The sequence below is a fragment of the Manacus vitellinus genome, unplaced genomic scaffold (assembly GCF_001715985.3).
Source record: "Manacus vitellinus isolate BGI_N305 unplaced genomic scaffold, ASM171598v3 scaffold_5_pilon, whole genome shotgun sequence".
NCBI classification, from domain to species: Eukaryota; Metazoa; Chordata; class Aves; order Passeriformes; family Pipridae; genus Manacus; species Manacus vitellinus.
This window is the reverse complement of record NW_021940682.1, coordinates 29,622,769-29,641,258: the sequence shown is the minus strand read 5'-3', so window position 1 is coordinate 29,641,258 and position 18,490 is coordinate 29,622,769. Positions and strand designations below refer to the sequence as shown.

The following is an 18,490-nucleotide window of genomic DNA, read 5'->3' as shown; positions in this document are numbered from 1 at the left end:
TACACTCAATCCCCTCATCTAAATCATCAATAACGATATTAAATAGAACCGGGCCCAGCACTGATCCCTGGGGGACACCACCAGTGACCGGCCGCCAACTGGATGCAGCACCGTTCACCACCACTCTCTGGGCCCGGCCCTCCAGCCAGTTCCTAACCCAGCACAGTGCCCCTGTCCAAGCCGTGGGCTGCCAGCTTTTTCAGGAGTAAGAGACTAAGGAGCTAATGGTCAATGGAAGCAAGGAATCCAGGTTCCTCAATGAAGTAAGAGAAAGGTGCCACTGGACCATTGCAGTAACTCAAATCCCTCTGTTTTGATGCAATTTATTGTTCAAGTACCAACTGATCCACTATGTCCAAAAGACACGCACAGTTAACAGCAGAAATGCTAACTGGCATGGTAATATTTAGGAATCTTTAGCAAAAGCTTAGGTAGGGTCTTCTGCACCAAGCAGAAAAGGATAAGAAATTCAGACGAGGAGCAGTTTCACAGAACACACTCAGAATTCTAGCTACGTGCATGCACTTAATTATTCAAGATGGGAAGCACTCATAGCACCACGTGGGAGATGTGTTACCTTTGTAAAGGGAACACCCACTTTCTCTTCTGAATGATCTTCCAGTTAGATAAAGCAAATACAATTGGCAAATCCTGCTGGAAAAGCTTATTGTAGTTCTTCCTTAGCTATGCATACCCTTTCCTTTCAATCAGCAACATGTGAATGATTGTAAAGTTAAAAGAAGTTCTAAGTATTTCCTTATACAGTGTTAAGACCTGCAGTTGCATAAGCAATAGCAGGGTCAAGAGATGGAGGTTGCCACAGGCAAGTACTTTTTGTAACAAGTCATGAAAAGGGTTGGGCAAGTTTGAATTTACTGCAGAAACTGTACTGCTACATCTTACCTTATGGTAACATGGCAAAATGCAGAATCTGGCTGCAGAGAATAAAAACACTAAAACACAACAATGATGAATCAAGTAACATAACACAGTTACTCAAAACTCTGCTCTCTCCCGTTCAAGTGGTATTTTTTTGCACTTCCTAATGGCTCCTGAGGTAAAGGCATCAACTTCAGCCATTTGCCAATGCAACCATTTCATTAGTGCTTGCAGGCCTCTGCACAATATACGTATACACGTTACAGCATGAAAACACATTTTCCACATTTCAACTTTAAAGCGCTCTATGCTTGCACTAGAACACAAGTTACTTGATGGGAAGAAGTCAAAGATTCTTCAAAACAAAATGGAATAATAATATATATAAACAACTCTTATTAGTAACTGCAGGACTTGTTTTCAGTCATGTGGAAGGAAACCCTTGTTAAGCTCTCCCCTTGACTAATTTTTCAATTAGGAAATAAAGATTCAATCAACAAATACGGAACTCCTATGTTTGTAGCAATTTTATTGAATTTTAGATAGTGCTTGTTTACTCTTTCAGCAGAAAAGAGTCCTCATAATGAGAAGGAGATGGACTACAAAATTACAATTTAAAAGAAGGCCTAAATTATATCTTCGTGTTTGTCTCTGCTACTGACCTGAGCTCCCTCATCAGGTTCTAAATATAGGGTAATTAACACACAATGGTGCCTTTGTTCTGGATACCAAGATTCTGTAGCAGAAAACCTACCAATTTCTATTTAAAACAATCTTTCATTATTAGTAAAGTAACAAAGAAGTTTAAATTCAAATCTGGAAAAAATAAACAAAGATTTTTTTTTTAAACGAACTAGTTGGCTTATTACAGGTTTTACTTTCCATCACTGATAATGGGAAAAACGCAGCCATTCTGATGGGCTGAAATCAAAATCTTTATGTATAAAGAAATACTTAAAATCTCCTAAGAGTATGTCTTCATACTCAGTTTGTTTAAAAGTGTCAAAGTAACAAAAGTAACAAACTGTGTTTTAACAAAGTTCTTCAGGTAGCAGAGTGCACTTTAACAGTTTAAAAGATCAACCTGTAGTGTCACAACATCCAACAAATGAAAGGAGAGCGTCTGTTGGCTACGAAGATCGCCACATAATTAAACACAACCATACTGGCAGTTACACTGCTATCTGCAAAACTCACACACTGCAGCATTAAAGCTTTTATCCAATTTGACTTCAAAAACATCTAAGCATTCTTATCTGAAAAGAAAGTTAAAAAACACTGAAAAAAATGTGTACAGGTTTCAAAAGTGTGTGTTTTCACTAGAACATCTGATGAATGCAACATTTTAAATTCATTTACTCCCCAAGAAGCTACTGAAATTCCTAAAATACATCAGCAACTTTTTTGTTAGCTTCATTTCAGGATTTTTAACATGGAAGCCAAGCCACTAAGAACCTACCACCTTTAAAACATCCAGTTTTCAACTAACAAGCTAGTTTGCACTTAAAAAAGAACACAGTCACAACTTGACACATTTTGGAAGCTCTTAGGGGAGAGATGTTACAATTGGCAGTTAAGACCAAACAGAAGTATGTACATGGTTATGGTTTCAACAAGTCACTTTCAAATGAATACAGATGGTATAAAAAGCAATTGTAAATATGTACTACACTTAGAGAGTATTTGAACCGTGGAAATGAGCATTATTTACGAAGTTATCTACATAGAAACTTCCTTGTGAATTTCACTCAATCACACTTTTGGCCCCAATACCTCTTGGGAATCTGGAGAGGTCCCAGCTGACAGGAAGCTGGTGAACCTTGTCCCAATTTCCAACAAAGGCAAGAAGGGGAACCCCAGAAACTACAGGCCTGTCAGTCTCACTTCAGTGCCTGGTAAAGTTATGGACAAGATTATTCTGGGGGGTATTGAAAAACACCTGAAAAACAATGCAGTCATTGGTCACAGCCAGCCTGGCTTCAGGAGAGAAAAGTCATGCTTACACAATCTGATTTCCTTTTATAGCAAGGTAACCCACCTAGCTGATCAAGGGATCTTTTTGGATTTCAGTAAAGCTTTCAATACTGTCTCTCACAGGATCCTTCTGGACAAAATGCCCAGCGCACAGCTGGATAAACACATCATGTGGGGGGTGAGCAATTGGCTCAGGGGTCAAGCACAGAGGGTGATAGTGAATGGGGTAACATCAGACTGGTGACCTGCCACTAGTGGGGTCCACAGGGCTCCATCTTGGACCCTGTGCTCTTCAACATCTTCATAAATGACTTGGATGCAGGACTGGAAAGGATACTAAGCAAGTTTGCAGATGTCACAAAACTGGGAGGAGCTGTTGATTCTCTCAAAGGCAGGGAGGCCCTGCAGAGAGATCTCGACAAATTAGAGGACTGGGCAATCACCAACCATAGGAAGCTCAACAACAGAAAGTGACAGATTCTGCATCTGGAATGGGGCAACCCTGGATGTTTGTATAGACTGGGGAATGAGATGCTGGAAAGCAGTGCCATGGAAAGAGTCCTGGGGGTCCTCATCAGTGGCAAGTTGAATATGAGTCAGCAGTGCCCTGACAGCCAGGAGGGCCAACCGTGTCCTGGGGGCATCAGGCAAAGCATCGTCAGCGGTCAAGGGAGGGAATTGTCCCACTCTGCTCTGCACTGGGGCGGCCTCACCTTAAATATTGTGTGCAGTTTTGGGCACTGCAATATAAGCTATTGAAGAGTGTCTAAAAGAGGGCAACAAAGATGGTGAAGGGCCTTGAGGGGAAGCCGTATGAGCAGTTGAGGTCACTTGGTCTGTTCAACCTGGAGGAGACTGAGGGGAGACCTCATTGCAGTTACAACTTCCTTGTGAGGAAGAGGAGGGGCAGGCACTGATCTCTGTGGTGACCAGTGACAGGACCCAAGGGAATGGCCTGAAGTTGTGTCAGGGGAGGTTTAGACTGGATATCAGGAAAAGGTTCTTCACCCAGAGGGTGGCTGGGCACTGGAACAGGCTCCCCAGAGAAGGGGTCACAGCACCAAGCCTGACAGAGTTCAAGAAGCATTTGTGTGATACTGTCAGGTACATGGTGTGACTCTTGGGGATGGTCCTGTGCAGGGTCATCCTGTCCAGAGTTGGACTTGATGATCCTTATGAGTCCCTTCCAACTCATCATATTCTGTGATTCTGTGAAGATGGTGATAAAAGAATCAAGAGGTTGTGTCATGAATATCTCACCAGGTCAAACAGAGCAAGCATGTTCCTGATGATGCTACCCTGCACACGCATAAAGCACCTACACCAGCTCATACTTAACGCTTCAAAGTCAAGATGAGTAATTTCCAAAACTGGGGTGTCACAGAATTAAGAACTGCTTAAAGCAGTGACCCAAGCAAGGCAAAATAAATAGTATTAAAACCTAAAGTAACACAAATCAAAAGATGCAATTCCAACTAACTTAGAATTCAAAAGGTCAAATAATTTCTGCGCAAAGACATATAATTGCATGCAGCCCACTAAAGATTTTTACTCAACATGCAGAAGTAGCAAGATCTGAAATGAATGCATGGTGACTAAAACACACAATGCAAAATATGATCATTATACACTTCGTTAATGTATCCTTAATAAAAACACTGTATTCACTGTTCAGGTTGCAGAAGAGAGGAAATAGCTCAGTTCAGGGCCTAGCAACATGAATACCTGAGGAACATAAGCAGTTTATGTCTTATACTAATAGTATGAGAGGTGAACAAGAAATGACACAAAAATACCTACATTAACAAGAAGTTCAAAAACAACTGATTCAAAATTGTTTTCCATGTAAACAGTTAATTGTTTTATTTCATGTCTCCTCCCTGTGTTCCTCAACTTGATCTTTTAATGCTTAAGTCAAGTTTTTAACTAGGGTCAGACCTAGAATGACCTTCTCCCTTCATGGGCAAGTCATTCCACAAGCAATGTGAAAGAACTGCCTTCCTTTAAGCATCACATATTAAACAATACCTAAATAAAGTAGTGGACTGAACTAACCTTAGTGCAGATGGTCAGAAAAGATAACAAGCATTTATGATTCTAACCTGGGTCTTAGAAGTTTAGGTGTTTGTCCATTCCAGATTTCAGGCACCCACTTAGTCAAATCTCTTAACCAGAATTTTCAACACTTCTAATATCTCTCATGTTTTGGGTGGAGGTTTCTTCATTGTTTGGTTGTTATTTGGGTGGTGGTAGTGCTATTTTTTTAAAGAATAAATGTAAATGTAAAATCAAGCAATCGAATGCTTTAAGGTTACAGGTACATCCAAAAACCGGTTTTCACATCTAAGATTTGCTTTCACCTTCTGATCATAAAAAGCTACTAAGGATAAACTGCTAGTATTTTGTTCTAAAGTCCTCAAAGACCAGGTGAAACAGCTGATGTAAAACTGTCTATTTATTATGGCAAGTTAAGCTTTAAAATTAGACATCGCCATTGTAAATCATGTCTGTGCAGATTTACATTTAAGCACACATTCAGCTCCCAAATGCATTTGTATTCTCCTGCACTAAAATCACTAAAATCTGAACAGCTTTCCATTTAGGGAGATCTCCAGTTTAACCTGTGACAAGTAGTTAAGATGTAGATGATGTTTTCATTCAAGCAGATGATGTAAGTTCACCTAAAAGAATAATCTTTAGGAAGAACATAAGTTACTTCATATCTGAAATTATTTACATTTTTAAACTAAACATAGAGTATCAAAGGTAAGTTATCAAAACGGTCTTTTTTTTTTTGAGTCAACTGAAGTTTTAGTCTTCAATATGTGTAGTCTTCCTGAAAACTTAAGGTCAAGGTTGTGGCTAAATACCATATCGGTATTAGATTTTTTCCCTTTGCATCAACTTTGTTGAATCACAAAATCATAGAATCATTTAGTGTAAGAAGTCCTCAAAACCCTCACACATTGCTTCTAAATAGCTTAATTTTTCAGAAGGTCATCAAATGAATCCCCAAGCAACTTCTTTGATGCCTTTCAGACATGTCTGGTTTTCTAGACAAACACATTATGACACCAGACCTACTCTCCAGATTAACAACGTTAGGTGATGAGGAAATGCACTAACCCTGAGCTGAGTGAGAATCAGCTAGATTGAATTAGCTTTAATTATAATCACTTTTGAGCCCTACGTAATTTACAAATGAAAACTGACCTAAGCATTAAAACTATCATCACAACCCTTCCTTGGATTAAACACCACTTGTACTAACTATGCAGTTCTACTCTATTATTTACTAACTGCTTCCCTAACGAGAAGTTGGATTGCAGTTGCCCAGACCAGATACTAACTCAGAAGATTCCTCAGCTCTAGTAAAATAAAACCAGCATTAAGAAGTCTTGTTTCTGTCTGCAAAGTACTGTCTTCTGTGCAAGTGCCTGTTAGTACCACACAAATATCAAAGCAGTATCAATTCATGGAAAAACACAGAGCTGAAGTTCCACTGAATGTATACACCGATGCAGAAAAGCAAACAGGCACTGAAAGAACACCTGCATCTCCATTTTCTGCAACCTAATTCCTGAAGTTTCTTCAAAGAAGCAAGAACCAGATCCTTAGTTTGAGATACACCATGTTTGCAGCTGTTTCACAAGAACCTTAACGTGAACTGGGTTACAACTACATTAACAAAAAGGTTAAGATATCACACACATGTCCATTATACCCCCTGGTCTACTGGAATAAACTGGCTTTCACCAAAGGATTGAACCAAAATTAAAAATAAAAGATTCTTAATTTATTCCCCCTGAGATTTTTCTCTATTGAAACTAATATCCTCAAGCTATATTATTCCCTGAAAGAATACAATCTCTGCCACAACAGGATAAGCTATGTTACAATTGCTTCAACTTTTAGCTTAGTGAATCAACACCTTTTTACCAAATGTACAGGGTAAGCCAAAGTTTTCTTGAAGATCTGGAGTTATGTACTGGAGAAAATGAAGACTCAGGTCTCACTCAGGGTTGTGAAAACTCAGTTGTTAAAGCTTCATGACATCCATGCCCACAGTGCTTTGGTTTCATTCTCACTTGTGTGCCCATACTCACTGTCAATTACACAAGAAGCCAGGAGAAAACCAGACCACCCATTTCCAGGATGCTCAGTAAGCAGGTCACCATAACTAGTACCCCACCTCCTTCCAGAAATAGTTTGTGAGGCAGGGGCTAGATGACACACAAGGGTGGCAGGAGCATTACTCTGCTGTACACAAAGACAGTGCTGCAGATCTGGCAGCATAGATGCAGCATGGTGCTTCTGCGTGCTTCCAGCCATCCCAGCACTTACTTCCTACTCCTGTGCAAGTCAGAAAAGGACCAGGGGCTCTGAAAAACACCAATCTACCACCTGTGCACAGGACCATCATTCTACAATCCTCTGTCCTCAGAAACCAGAGCACATGATATGCAAGACCTGTCACAAAACAGAGAAAAAGTGGAGGGCAAGGAGACTGCTGATATATATCCCTCCCACAGGACTAAGTGGGCCACAGAAATGTAAGATCAGGTATCAATGGCTTATTATAAGCACTTAAAACAATGTTTGAGGTACCTGAAGCCTGAGTGGCCTAAACTTTTGTCTGGTACAGAGGTATCCAAGTCACTCAAATTTCCATGGATGCAGATTTTAAATTCTTATTTTGCTCTATGGATTAATATCATTTCTGTATTTACGAGGGACTGGAAGCCATTTAACTTGCTTCAACCCAGTACAGTGCTTTTCTCATTCTTTAAAGAGTACCATTGTAAAAGGGGCACAGCAGGAAGGCTACTAACAGGCTACTAACATTTTTGTCAGAAACTACCTACAGCAGTTCACAGCCTTAGGCCTTAGCTCTTAAGTTTCATTTCATGATTGTAATTAAAATTATCAGGCATTATCTCCTGCCAGATTAATGTAACATCTACCAGTAGATGTTAAAATCCCAAGAGGGGCTGAGCAGCAGAGTATTTGTCATACCTTGCACACACGGTGCCCACTTCTCCTACCCTCCTCAAATGAGTTAAAATGTGAAACACAGGTGTATCTCAATAGGGCTTCAAACACAAACGGACACGTACACAAATCTGCAGTATGCTTGGAGATGAATGGTGGAAGGTGCCATGTTATTACTCTATCAGTCATTTTAAAAAGTTTTGTGTTTTCTTCTGCAAGTGAATGAGGAAAGTTTTTATTAATTATTGAAAGCCTCACAAGTATTGGAAGTGTAAGTCCCCTCCTCATTTAATAGGGAGTAAATAAGAGTTTTATATGTAGGTAGATATTTATGAATGCTGAACACAAGACACTACTTCCACTTTTAGTTACTGAACCTTCCAGGTAGCTTCTTTGCCTTCTTTGGTGACAGGCTCATTTTGGATGATACTAGCTAGCAGACACCCGGAGAAGCGACATGTTGAACTCCCGAACACCGCTCTACCCTGAGGCAGGAAACGGGACTTGCTCGTCCTCTGGCTGAATCTCTGGGTCCCCCTGCCAGCAGCACAGCACAGCACACCCGAGCCGTGGCTCTCCACGGGAGCAGGAACAAGGCGCGGGAGGCGGCACAAGGCCACGACTCACAGCCATCGCCGCCGTCCCCCGCTCCGCCATGTGCGCGCACACGGCCCGGGGCCCCCACCGGCCCGGCCCCGAGACCCCCGCGCCCGGTCGGACACGCTCATCCGCTCCTCCTCCCCGCGCCGCTTTCCGGCCCCGCAGCCCTGCAGCTCCCCGGCCGCGCCGGGCAGGGCTCCGCTCTGCGCCCACGTGTTGCGGGCCGACCCGCCTCCCCCCGGCCCGCCGAGCCGCACGCCCCAGCCCGGCCCGGCCCCGGCGCTCCGCGGGCGCGGCGGAGGGGTGCGCGGGAGGCGGCGGCAGCCCTCCGCGCCGCGGGCCTGGCCCCGAGCAGCGGCGCCGCCGCCCCGCGGGCGCACGGGGGGAGCTCGGTGCGGCGCGGGCACCGCCGGCCCCCGCGCCCCGCCAGCCGCGGGGCCCCGCTAGCCGGCGGCCGGCCCCCGCGGGCTCCCCCCCCCGCGGGAAGCGAGGGCCCAGCGCCCCCCGGTAGCCCCCCGCCCTCCCGGCCCAGGGCGGCGGCGCAGGAGCGCCCCGCGGTACCTGCGCGGCCCGCGGGCCGGTGACTTCAGGACAGCGAGGCGGCAGGCGCCGCGCGGCCGGCGTTTTGAAAGGACCCGCGCTCCCGCCGCTCGCGCTCATATAGAATTAACGTCACCACGTAACCCCCTCCCCCGCGCGCCCCGCGTCTCGTGGCAACGCGCGCGCCCTCGCGCCGCCCGTTGCCGAGACGGTTGGGCCCGAGCGGCGCGGCGCGCGCGAGCCGCCCCCGTGCCCACCCTCGGGCCGCGTGTCCGGAGCCACCGCCGGGACGTGTGGCCGCGCACGTACCGGCCCCGGCCCCGGCCCCGCCCGGGGGAAGGTGCCCACACGGACCGGCAACCCGCCCGCCGATCCGCCCGGCAGCTGCCGCCCCGCCCGGGCAACTGCAGCGCCTCCGCCCCGGCGGACCTGCCCGCGAGTCAGGGTGTGATGCTACCCCGACCACTTGGGTGCTGCCTTAAACCCGAACTCGGGGGGTTTCTGAGGGCATCCGACCAGAAATAGAAGTTACTGGGACAGGTAAACCCTGTTCACACAGGCTACAGGTACCATAAAACCACAGTCAGCATTCGCTGACCAAGCTGAGCACCGTGGTGGTTCAAACCTTCATTGATGAGAGTTTCAACCATTCCTGCCTTGGCCGGGATGGGCAGACCAGGCAGCAACACCTTCAGCCCTCCCATTTTAATTTGCCATACTTGCCTACCAGAGCCCTGTTTTCTGACAAATGCCTGATTGTGAGCTCCAAGCAAAGCCTTCCCTAAAACTGGTTCTAGGGTTTCTCCCCCATACTCATAGTCTTGAGTAATAGCACGGAGCATACTTGGAGAAGACATCTGAGATCTACACTGAACTTCAAGAAATGTCTTTGAGACTTCTGGCTTCCCTTGGCTGGAATGATCCAATGATTTCAAGTATGATTAGGTGGGATGGTCAGACATGGTGTGATGGCATAAGAGCAGTTTGCTGAGAATATATTGCGTAATATTAATGGGTATTCTTCAGAATTTACCAAGTTCTTCCATCTGCTTGTCTAAAGCAGTCTACTGTATAAATGTAGCTACTTAAATAATGAAACTGAAAGCAAAGCAAGAAGAAAAATGGTGGATCTACCTAGCATCTGCAACACAATCTATGTTAAGAACAAACAAAATACAAAGGTTCCTATTCTGCACTGCATGGTGCCACACTAATTTTGTTCCAGTGTTTGGCAGTAAAATCTCAGCCCCCGAAAGTGGATGTGTTTGTGGCAAAGAAATCCCATCTGCAAGACAGAAGTTTATGGAAAGAACTTAAGAATGCCCTATTCCCCAGCACAGTGAATTTCAGAAGGTGGGCTTTTTTATATCATGCAATTTTAAAAAATGTAAAGAGGAAAAAGAAGGATCCCGGAAAAAGGTTGCACAGCAGAATCCAAGTGATAAGAATTAGGGAGAAACAGGGATGGAGATGCTATATGATTCTAAAATTAAAGTAACTGTACCCCCCTTGCAACCCTCAGATTTTAAAATTGTACTAGGTACTAATGTCTTATTTATCCGAGATGTTCAATGCTAGGGAATATGAAGAGGACAGTGATGTACAGAAGGCATCTGGTGAAAATTAGCAGTCAATTGCTTTTATTGCAACAGGAATTATATGCTATTGCAGGTGTTCTCTTTATTCAATCAGCTAAAGTAGCAATCAACTGTAAAGAAGTGATTCACAAGGCAGTGGCTCACCTTGCTTGTCTTTCTGAGATCTACCACCTGAGGTGGCACCCAGTGACCCCTGTGAAGGAGCACAGAAGAAATGGGACGTGCAGAAGCCAGCAGTGTGGAGTAGAGAGGACAAGCCAGTCAACAGCTGTGCCAAGGAGTGGGCACAGATCTAAGCACGTCTAAGCTGGAAATGTGCCTCTAGACTGGAGGGAAATGCCTTTTCATCCCAAATTCAGAGATGTCTTTTAGGGGTTTTGCATTAGTCAAGTAAGTTAACCCCTTCTCATGAGACCAAATAAAACCAAAGTCCTTATACTAGGGCTTTTAAGGAGTTTTTGAAGAACAGTTATGGAAACATTTTTCAATAAGAAGCAGTTTTTGTCAACAGCTAAGTAGAAAGGGACGAGGAAGAGGGCATAAGGACATCACTCCTGCTTCTACGTGGCACCTGCCATCACACGTGTATGGAAAAAGGAAAAGACCAGCTTATTTCTTACAATACCTGAACTGTATGCACATGCAAGCTTTCTAATTTGGGTTGTTTTGCTGTCAAAACAGTTCAACTTATCCTGACATTTGTACAGTCATGAAAATGATATAAAGAAGCTTCAGTTAGACTTGAGTTTTAATGGCCCATACTTTTTTTTTTGTTTCCTGTGTGTTTCCCATGAGCATACTCAGAACTATTTGTTTCAGCCTGTCTGGATCATTGAAGTACTGTCATGGGATTGCACAAAACATCAAACTAACACCATTGTTTGAATAATGAGAATCAAATCACCTGAGAATGCATTAGATATTGACACAGGTATATTTTCCTAATAAACATGTTGTTTTTTAAAAAATATTACATCTTGTAGCTTTTTTAAAAGACTTAGAACACATTTGTAAGAAATGTGCAGGTGTGGTCACTGAAAGCCCAGAGACACACCATTTTCTCCAAGCTGAATGAACTTGGCACTAGGAGAACTGCTCTATGGCATAGTAGCTGGGGCTTGTCTCCTGGGGACTGTGACTTGAGGTCAAATTGCTGCTCCAAACCAGGGGAAGAAAAGTTTGAACTGGGTCCCTCACAGGCTAGTTGAGTGTCTTACGGAGCTGTACCACAGCAGGGAATCTAACCTCTCCCTTGGGTGCATAGGCCTTATCAGCAATGCTCACTTTTGGGTCCTTCCCACTGATTTATATGTTGGCTGTGGAGGGGGGCTCAGGCAGGTGCTGTCTCCAGGCAGGGGTCTGGACGGCACTCAAGGACAGAGCACAGCCCTGGGTTTGTATGTGGAGGGGTCTGAAGGTCAAGCACTGGTGATGTTACAGGAGACTGAACCAGTATTTCTCTAACAGCCTGTTGCAACAAGTGAGTTTGGCATTCAGATCCAGGCTCAATCTTGCTAAGCACAGTATGCATCCAATGTGGCTGAGCTGCATTCAGGCTACAGCTAAGCTAAAGCAACAGTGCCTTAGCTTAGGAAAATGTGTTGGTCATGGAGCTTGGTGTGTTTACTTTGGATCAAGAACTGCACTGTGGCAGGCGATTCCTTGAACATTTAAGCTCTTTTCAGTCTTTTTTGTACTAATAGAAAAATGCAAAAATCCTTTGTATGAACATGTATCTGATTACCTGAACACCTAGACACCCCTTCAGACTACTAGGCCAGTCTTGGCACCTACTAAAGGCTCAGTTTTACAGGATTCACATCCCACTCAACACTGCAAACCTTCAATGTATGAAAAGCTATGAATATACATTCTTTTCTGATCATAGCTGATTTCAGATTAGCTCACACCTGACGGTTTTCCAAAGTGCAAGTTCCCTAATGTCACCCTCTCCTGAAATCACTTGGCAATGCTCCTCATGTGAGCACTGAGTTACAGCAATGGATGATATGAGTGCTCCTTGTCTGCTCCTGCCTTTGGTAGCTGGCTGAGCTACAATCACCATGGAAGTTATCATTAGTCACTGAAAATGAGAACGCTCACTGAACTATTTACAGAGTAAAAACCCCAAGTACCACAAAGAGATGCCTTTTCCTTGGTACAGTTTCAAACCCCAGTGAAACCCTGTGCGGAAGTACAAGGCTTATCAGTACATGATGAAAACAGAGAATCCAGAGTATTCCTTTTAAAAGTGGGGATTGCTTTCTTATGGCTAAAAACAATTATTTCAACATGGCTGAAAGCAATCATTTCAACTCTTACTGAATGATTATTCCAAGTTACATGACTAGAATGATACAGCACAAAGCTGATTAGTTTTTTCATGTACTGCTTACTTTTTGAGGAGCTACTTGTTTTATGAAGGAAAGTACATCATTCCACAAACAAGTCATAGTTTATAAACAGTACCACAGGCAGCACAGAAAGTTCTGCTGAACTGTCACATGACAAATCATGCAAATCCCCCTGTAGAGCTGAGTGAACACCTCTCTCGGATTTCTGGTTTGCACTTGCTTCTGCTTTTGTGAAAAGAGAGCAAATTTTCCCTCGGGGAACACATTTGCAGGAAGGGATAGCAGCAACTAAAGAAATACAGCATGTGTAACAATTGACATACTGTAATAAAAGGCAAATAAAAGTTACATTGTTTGAAAAAAGTGAAATGCTGAAATGAGATTATATATTTTTTGATACAATAAATCTTTAACATCTTTCATTTCTCAATATTTTTAACTGTCCACAGACTAAATCATGACTCTTGTCTTACATTAGAGGGATTGCTCATAGATACAGAAAGTATAAACCAAAAAGGAAGAAAGAAAGAAAGAAACAAAATAAAAAAACCATGAACTTAGGGGAGAGATAAAGAAAATAGGGGCAAAAAAGTAAATGATTCATATGTTTTGAAATCAATGAACAAATGTATATACAAGTACTTTAGAGGTAGTACAGAAGGTAAAATCTCAAGTACAGTGCACTTGGTGTTTTTTAGGGTCATTGCTGGGGGCTAGAACTCACTGAAGTTTGGGTTTTTTTTAAATATTGCACTTACTGTGAAATTTTGAGGAAAAAAAGCAACAGTGCTAACTGAAATGTCACTGTAGAATAGACTTTAAAGAAGCTGTATGAGGAAACTGATGAATTATTAAATCATTACATTAGAACATCTTTTTATAATGTATATAAATTAGTTAAGTAATAAAAAAAAAAGACATTCAGTAGAATAGATATGTATCCCTTGTAGTGCCTGCGATTGTTCCTAATGTATCTAACTCTAACACAACAGCAAAAATATGTCCAGAGGGATTTTTGTTTCTAGTATTATTGGTCGTATAACTTGATAAAATAAAATGCCAAGAAAATTGATAGTTATAGTCAAGGGGTTTGCTTTGGTCTCATAAGGATGTAAGTAATATATTGCCTAAAGGGTGTCCAATACCTTACACATGAAAGGATAAAGCTCACTCCCTTAAACTACTCCTGGTTCTTTGCTCTTCAAAGTTTTAATGCTTTGGAGTTTGGTTTGATTTTTGTTTTTTCATGGTAAGAGAGTGTACTAGCCACTGCCAGAACTCTCTGTTACTGCTAAAAACGCTCACAGAAGCACCCAGACCAAAGCAGGAAATGGTTTGGAGTATGAAAAATTAGCATCCCAAATAGGGGGGAAAAGACAATAACCCATTCTTGTGGATTGCAATCCTTCCCTCCCTTTTCCTCCCTAAAAAAAACCAGAGATGGAGCAATTACAAACATTCCATTTAGACCATCTTTAATTATTTAGTTTTACTTTTACTATTTCACTGTAAGTTTACTAGCATTAATTCCAATGTTTGCAATTAAAATCATAATAAAGCCAAATCTTGCATTTTATAATTTAAAAATATCATAGAGAAACTCTGACAATTTAAGCACTTTTGTCCCATATATGTCTTGAGTTGAAACATTTGCTAGGACTAACCCTCTTGGATGAGCAATTTATATTCAATGAATTGACAATTACCAATTTAATGTATGTCCTTGACCTTTAAAATAAAAAACACTACTTGTTTTTCTCAATACATTTTTCTAAATCTTTGTTTTCTTCAGCAACATAAACAATACTCTTTTTTTTTTCTGAAGGTAGGTGCCTTGGCACCACATAGCAGTGCAGAATACGGGTGGAAAGAATTGCATCTAGTTCAGTCAGCAAAAAAATTAAGGGTGCCTCAAAATTATAGTTCAATTACAGTTCAATTACAGCCTTTGGTGTGCAAAGACTGATCAGCTGCATGGCAGAAGCTGTCTGAAGAATGTCAACATAGGGATATGAACAAGCTGTATTAAGTAAATTTGTAAGAAAGGGTGCATATTTATTTTTTTTTTTGTAACACTCATTTTCTCTCTTTGCTCCTGTACTGCTTTCTCTGTAGCTTTGACTTGGGGCTAGAGCTTAGAGGAGAAAAAAGGAAAGGGAAGGATATTTTAGCTGAAGATCTTTGAGTTTGGGTCAATGGCTGCAGTACCTTGCATTATGTCTGCATGTTCCCAGACATGGATTCTCAGGACAGTCTGTCAGGGACTGACACCAATTCTGTTCCAGAGGGTGTCTGGAAGAGTTTGTACTGATGGGGTTCTAATATGCTCAAATCCTGTTTATTGCAATAGCCAAAGCAAACTTTTGATCAGAAGACCATGCTGGATATTAACATTGCTCAAGGCCCCCATCTACCAACCTGAACTGCTGTCTAGGGAGGTTTTCTACTTGCTAGAGGCTTAGTGACATTGTGGAGACACTGATGTGGCTTGTCCAGTCCTCAGAATATTGATCTCTGCTGCTCTTCTAGGTGGACACCAGTGCTGATACCAGGGGAGACATGGAGTGTATTGAGCATGTCTACATGACTGAGGGTGAGAGCATGAGGGCCAAATGGTTTTGTCTTTGATCCTACTGGTTAGGGCAAAGGACTTTACAAGGAGTGAGTGAATCCTTTGGATCAACAAGTACTGTGCAGCTCGTGTCAATACAGGGATTATTTTTTTATGACCGTGGGTCCTTTGTGAGAATTAAAGATTGTTGGGGAAGAGGTGGGATCCCACCTGTCTAGGCAGGCCAGAAACATCTTTGACAACAGGCTGGCCTACTTGGTAAAGAGATAGGAAAATTGGAAAGATGGAGGAAGGAAATGACAACCCATAATCAAGTGAGGGGTTGAGCTGGGCTGACAAGAAAAAGATGTAGCGTGAACAGGAGAGACCTTGAAACCAGCAGTGCAGGACTGAAGGGGACCTAAAGCATATACACTCAAATAAGGAAGTGCTAAGAGGACAACATTATAAGGGAAACTCTCACACTTTTCCTGGGAAAAGGCCTGTTTAGGGACCTTCTTAGAGGAATCCAATAGGAGATGGACCTGAGGAGAAGAGAGTTCCAGGTGAGTTTACTAATTTTTCAAGGACCACCTCATCCAAGCTCAAGAACAGTCCATACTGATTTGCAGAAAGCCAAACAGAAGTGGCAGGAGGTCTTCACAGACAGACAATGACATCCTGATAAAACACTCTCATGTAAAGGAAGCATCACAAGAGGCGGGAATAGGGACAGGTGACCTGTGAGGAATGTAGAGATGCTGTCTGGGCATGTAGGAATAGCATTAGAAAAGACAAAGCCTACCAGGACTTGAATTGGTTAAGCGACATGAAAGGCCACCAGAAGGGTTTCTACAAGTGTCTCTGCAGGAACGGCCCTATGTTGAATGGAACCAGGCAACTGTAACAAATTACACAAAAATGGCCAAGATACGCAATGCCGCCTCTGCCTCAATTTCACAGATAAGATTTGCCTTCTGGAAATGTAGGTCCCTGAAAATAGGGTGAAAATTTGGAGCAAGGAAGACTTACCTTGGTGGAGGAGGATCAGGTTAGGGAACATTTAAACCAACCACACACACAGAAGTCCATGGCTGACAGATGCAGCTATGAGTGCTGAGGGAGAAGCTAATGTCATTGCAAGGCCACTCTCAATTGTCTTTGAAGGATGTTGGCAATTAGGGGAGGTTACAGAGGACTGGAAGAAAGCAAATGTCACCCTTCAGGAAGGGCAAGGAGGAATATGCAGGGAACTATAGGCTGGTCAGCCTCACCTTGATCCCTAAAGAAACTGATGGAACAACTTGTCCTGGGAACCGCTTCCAAACATGCAAGACAAAAAGGTGACTGGAAGTAGTCAGCATGGATTTACAAAGGGCAGATTGTACCTCACCCTACCAGTAGCCTTCTACAATGAAATGACTGGCATGGAGGAGGAAGGGACAGCAGTGGATGTTTATTTTTGCTTATGTTGAAAGCACACTTTCAACACTGTACCCCATAACATTCTCATAGACAAACTGATGATTAAATGGTGAGATGGACTGAAAACTGGCAGTATAACTGGGCCCAGAGGGTTGTGATCAGCAGCAAGAAGTCCAGCTGGAGGTCAGTTACTGGTAGTGTACCCCAGGGGTCAACACTGGGGCCAATACTGTTTCACATCTTCATTAATGACCTGCGTGGTAGGACAGCATGCATTCTCAGTGAGTTTTCAAAACTTGATCCAACACTGGGAGGACTGGCTGATATATGAGACATTTGATCTGCCTTGAGAGTCTGGGTAAATGGGTTGACAGGAACCTCATGAAATTCAACCAAGGGAGATTTAAAGTCCTGCCTCTGAGGAGGAACAACTCCAGGCACCAGGACAACCTGGGGAGTGACAGGCTACAAAACAGCTTGGCAGAAAAGGACTTGGGGATCAATACCAAGTTGACCATGAGACAGCAATGTGCCCTTGCAGCAAAGAAAGCCAACAGCCTCCTGGGTTGCACCAGGTTGAGGGAGGTGTTCCTTCCTCTCTGGTCCACTCTGGTGAGATATATCTAGAGTGCTGAGTCCAGTCCTGGGATCTCCAGTAAGACATGGACATACATATCATATCCGGAAAAGAGTTGTTCCGGTTAAGGAAGTGGGGTATTTCTCATATGAGGAGAGGCTGAGAGAGCCGGGACTATTTAGTCTTGAGAAGAGAAGGCTCAGGGAAATTTTATCAATATTTATGAACACCTGCTCAGGAGGTAGTAAAGAAGACAGAGCCAGACTCTTCTCAGTGGTGCCCAGTGAAAAGACAAGGGGCAATGGATACAAATTAAAATGTAGTAAATTTCATTTAAACATATGAAAAAACTACTTCACTCTGAGAGTGATCAAACACTGGCATAGGATGCCAGTTTGAAGCCTTGGAGATATTCAAACTCAATTCAGTACAGGCCTCAGCAACCTGCTCTAGCTGTTCCTGCTTTGAGCAGGGATTTGGACTAGATGATTGTCAGAGGTGCCTTCCAGTCTCAGCCATTCTGTGATTCTATGATGTTTACATAAGAGCCTTGTTGACATTTGATGTTCAAGGATATGAGATTGAAAAGTTGCAAAAAACCTCTTGGCTAAATTTTTCATAAGGAAAAATGCAATGTAATACCATTAGTTTAAAACTACCAGAACAGCAGCACAACATGTCTGACATACACAATGCTCACACATCTGATTAATTCAAAAGTGTTCATGAAGAAGGCAAATCCAAATTATTCTCTATGGTTTGCATGACAGATTTGCATGGGGAAAGAAAGCATTCATACTTGGGGAATTGGAAGTTGACTATATCCTCTGTTGCTTATTAGATCTTTTTCTAGAAAGCCATGCTGAGTCCCAGTTATAAATACAGCATTTTAGTGTTCTGCAGAAGAGTAGACTGCTTCTGCATCATTTAATCTTATAATCTCTATGCATTTCAAATAATATCTGCAGCCTAATTTAGGCTGTTTTCTTATAAAATATAA

The 18,490-nt window shown here is 42.9% G+C and overlaps 1 protein-coding gene across 2 annotated transcripts in view; it reads right to left on the bottom strand.

Moving 5' to 3' along the window:
- Positions 1–9,119, bottom strand: part of NAP1L1 (nucleosome assembly protein 1 like 1) — a 36,543-nt gene extending 27,424 nt beyond the window's left edge. The window contains exon 1 of one of the 2 annotated variants that reach the window (XM_029963606.1): positions 9,007–9,119. In XM_029963606.1, coding sequence (XP_029819466.1) covers positions 9,007–9,105 — 99 coding nt within the window. In that variant the 5' untranslated portion in view covers positions 9,106–9,119. The remainder of the gene's footprint in view (positions 1–9,006) is intronic. The other variant, XM_029963607.1, reaches the window with a different exon arrangement.
- Positions 9,120–18,490: the final 9,371 nt, after the last annotated feature.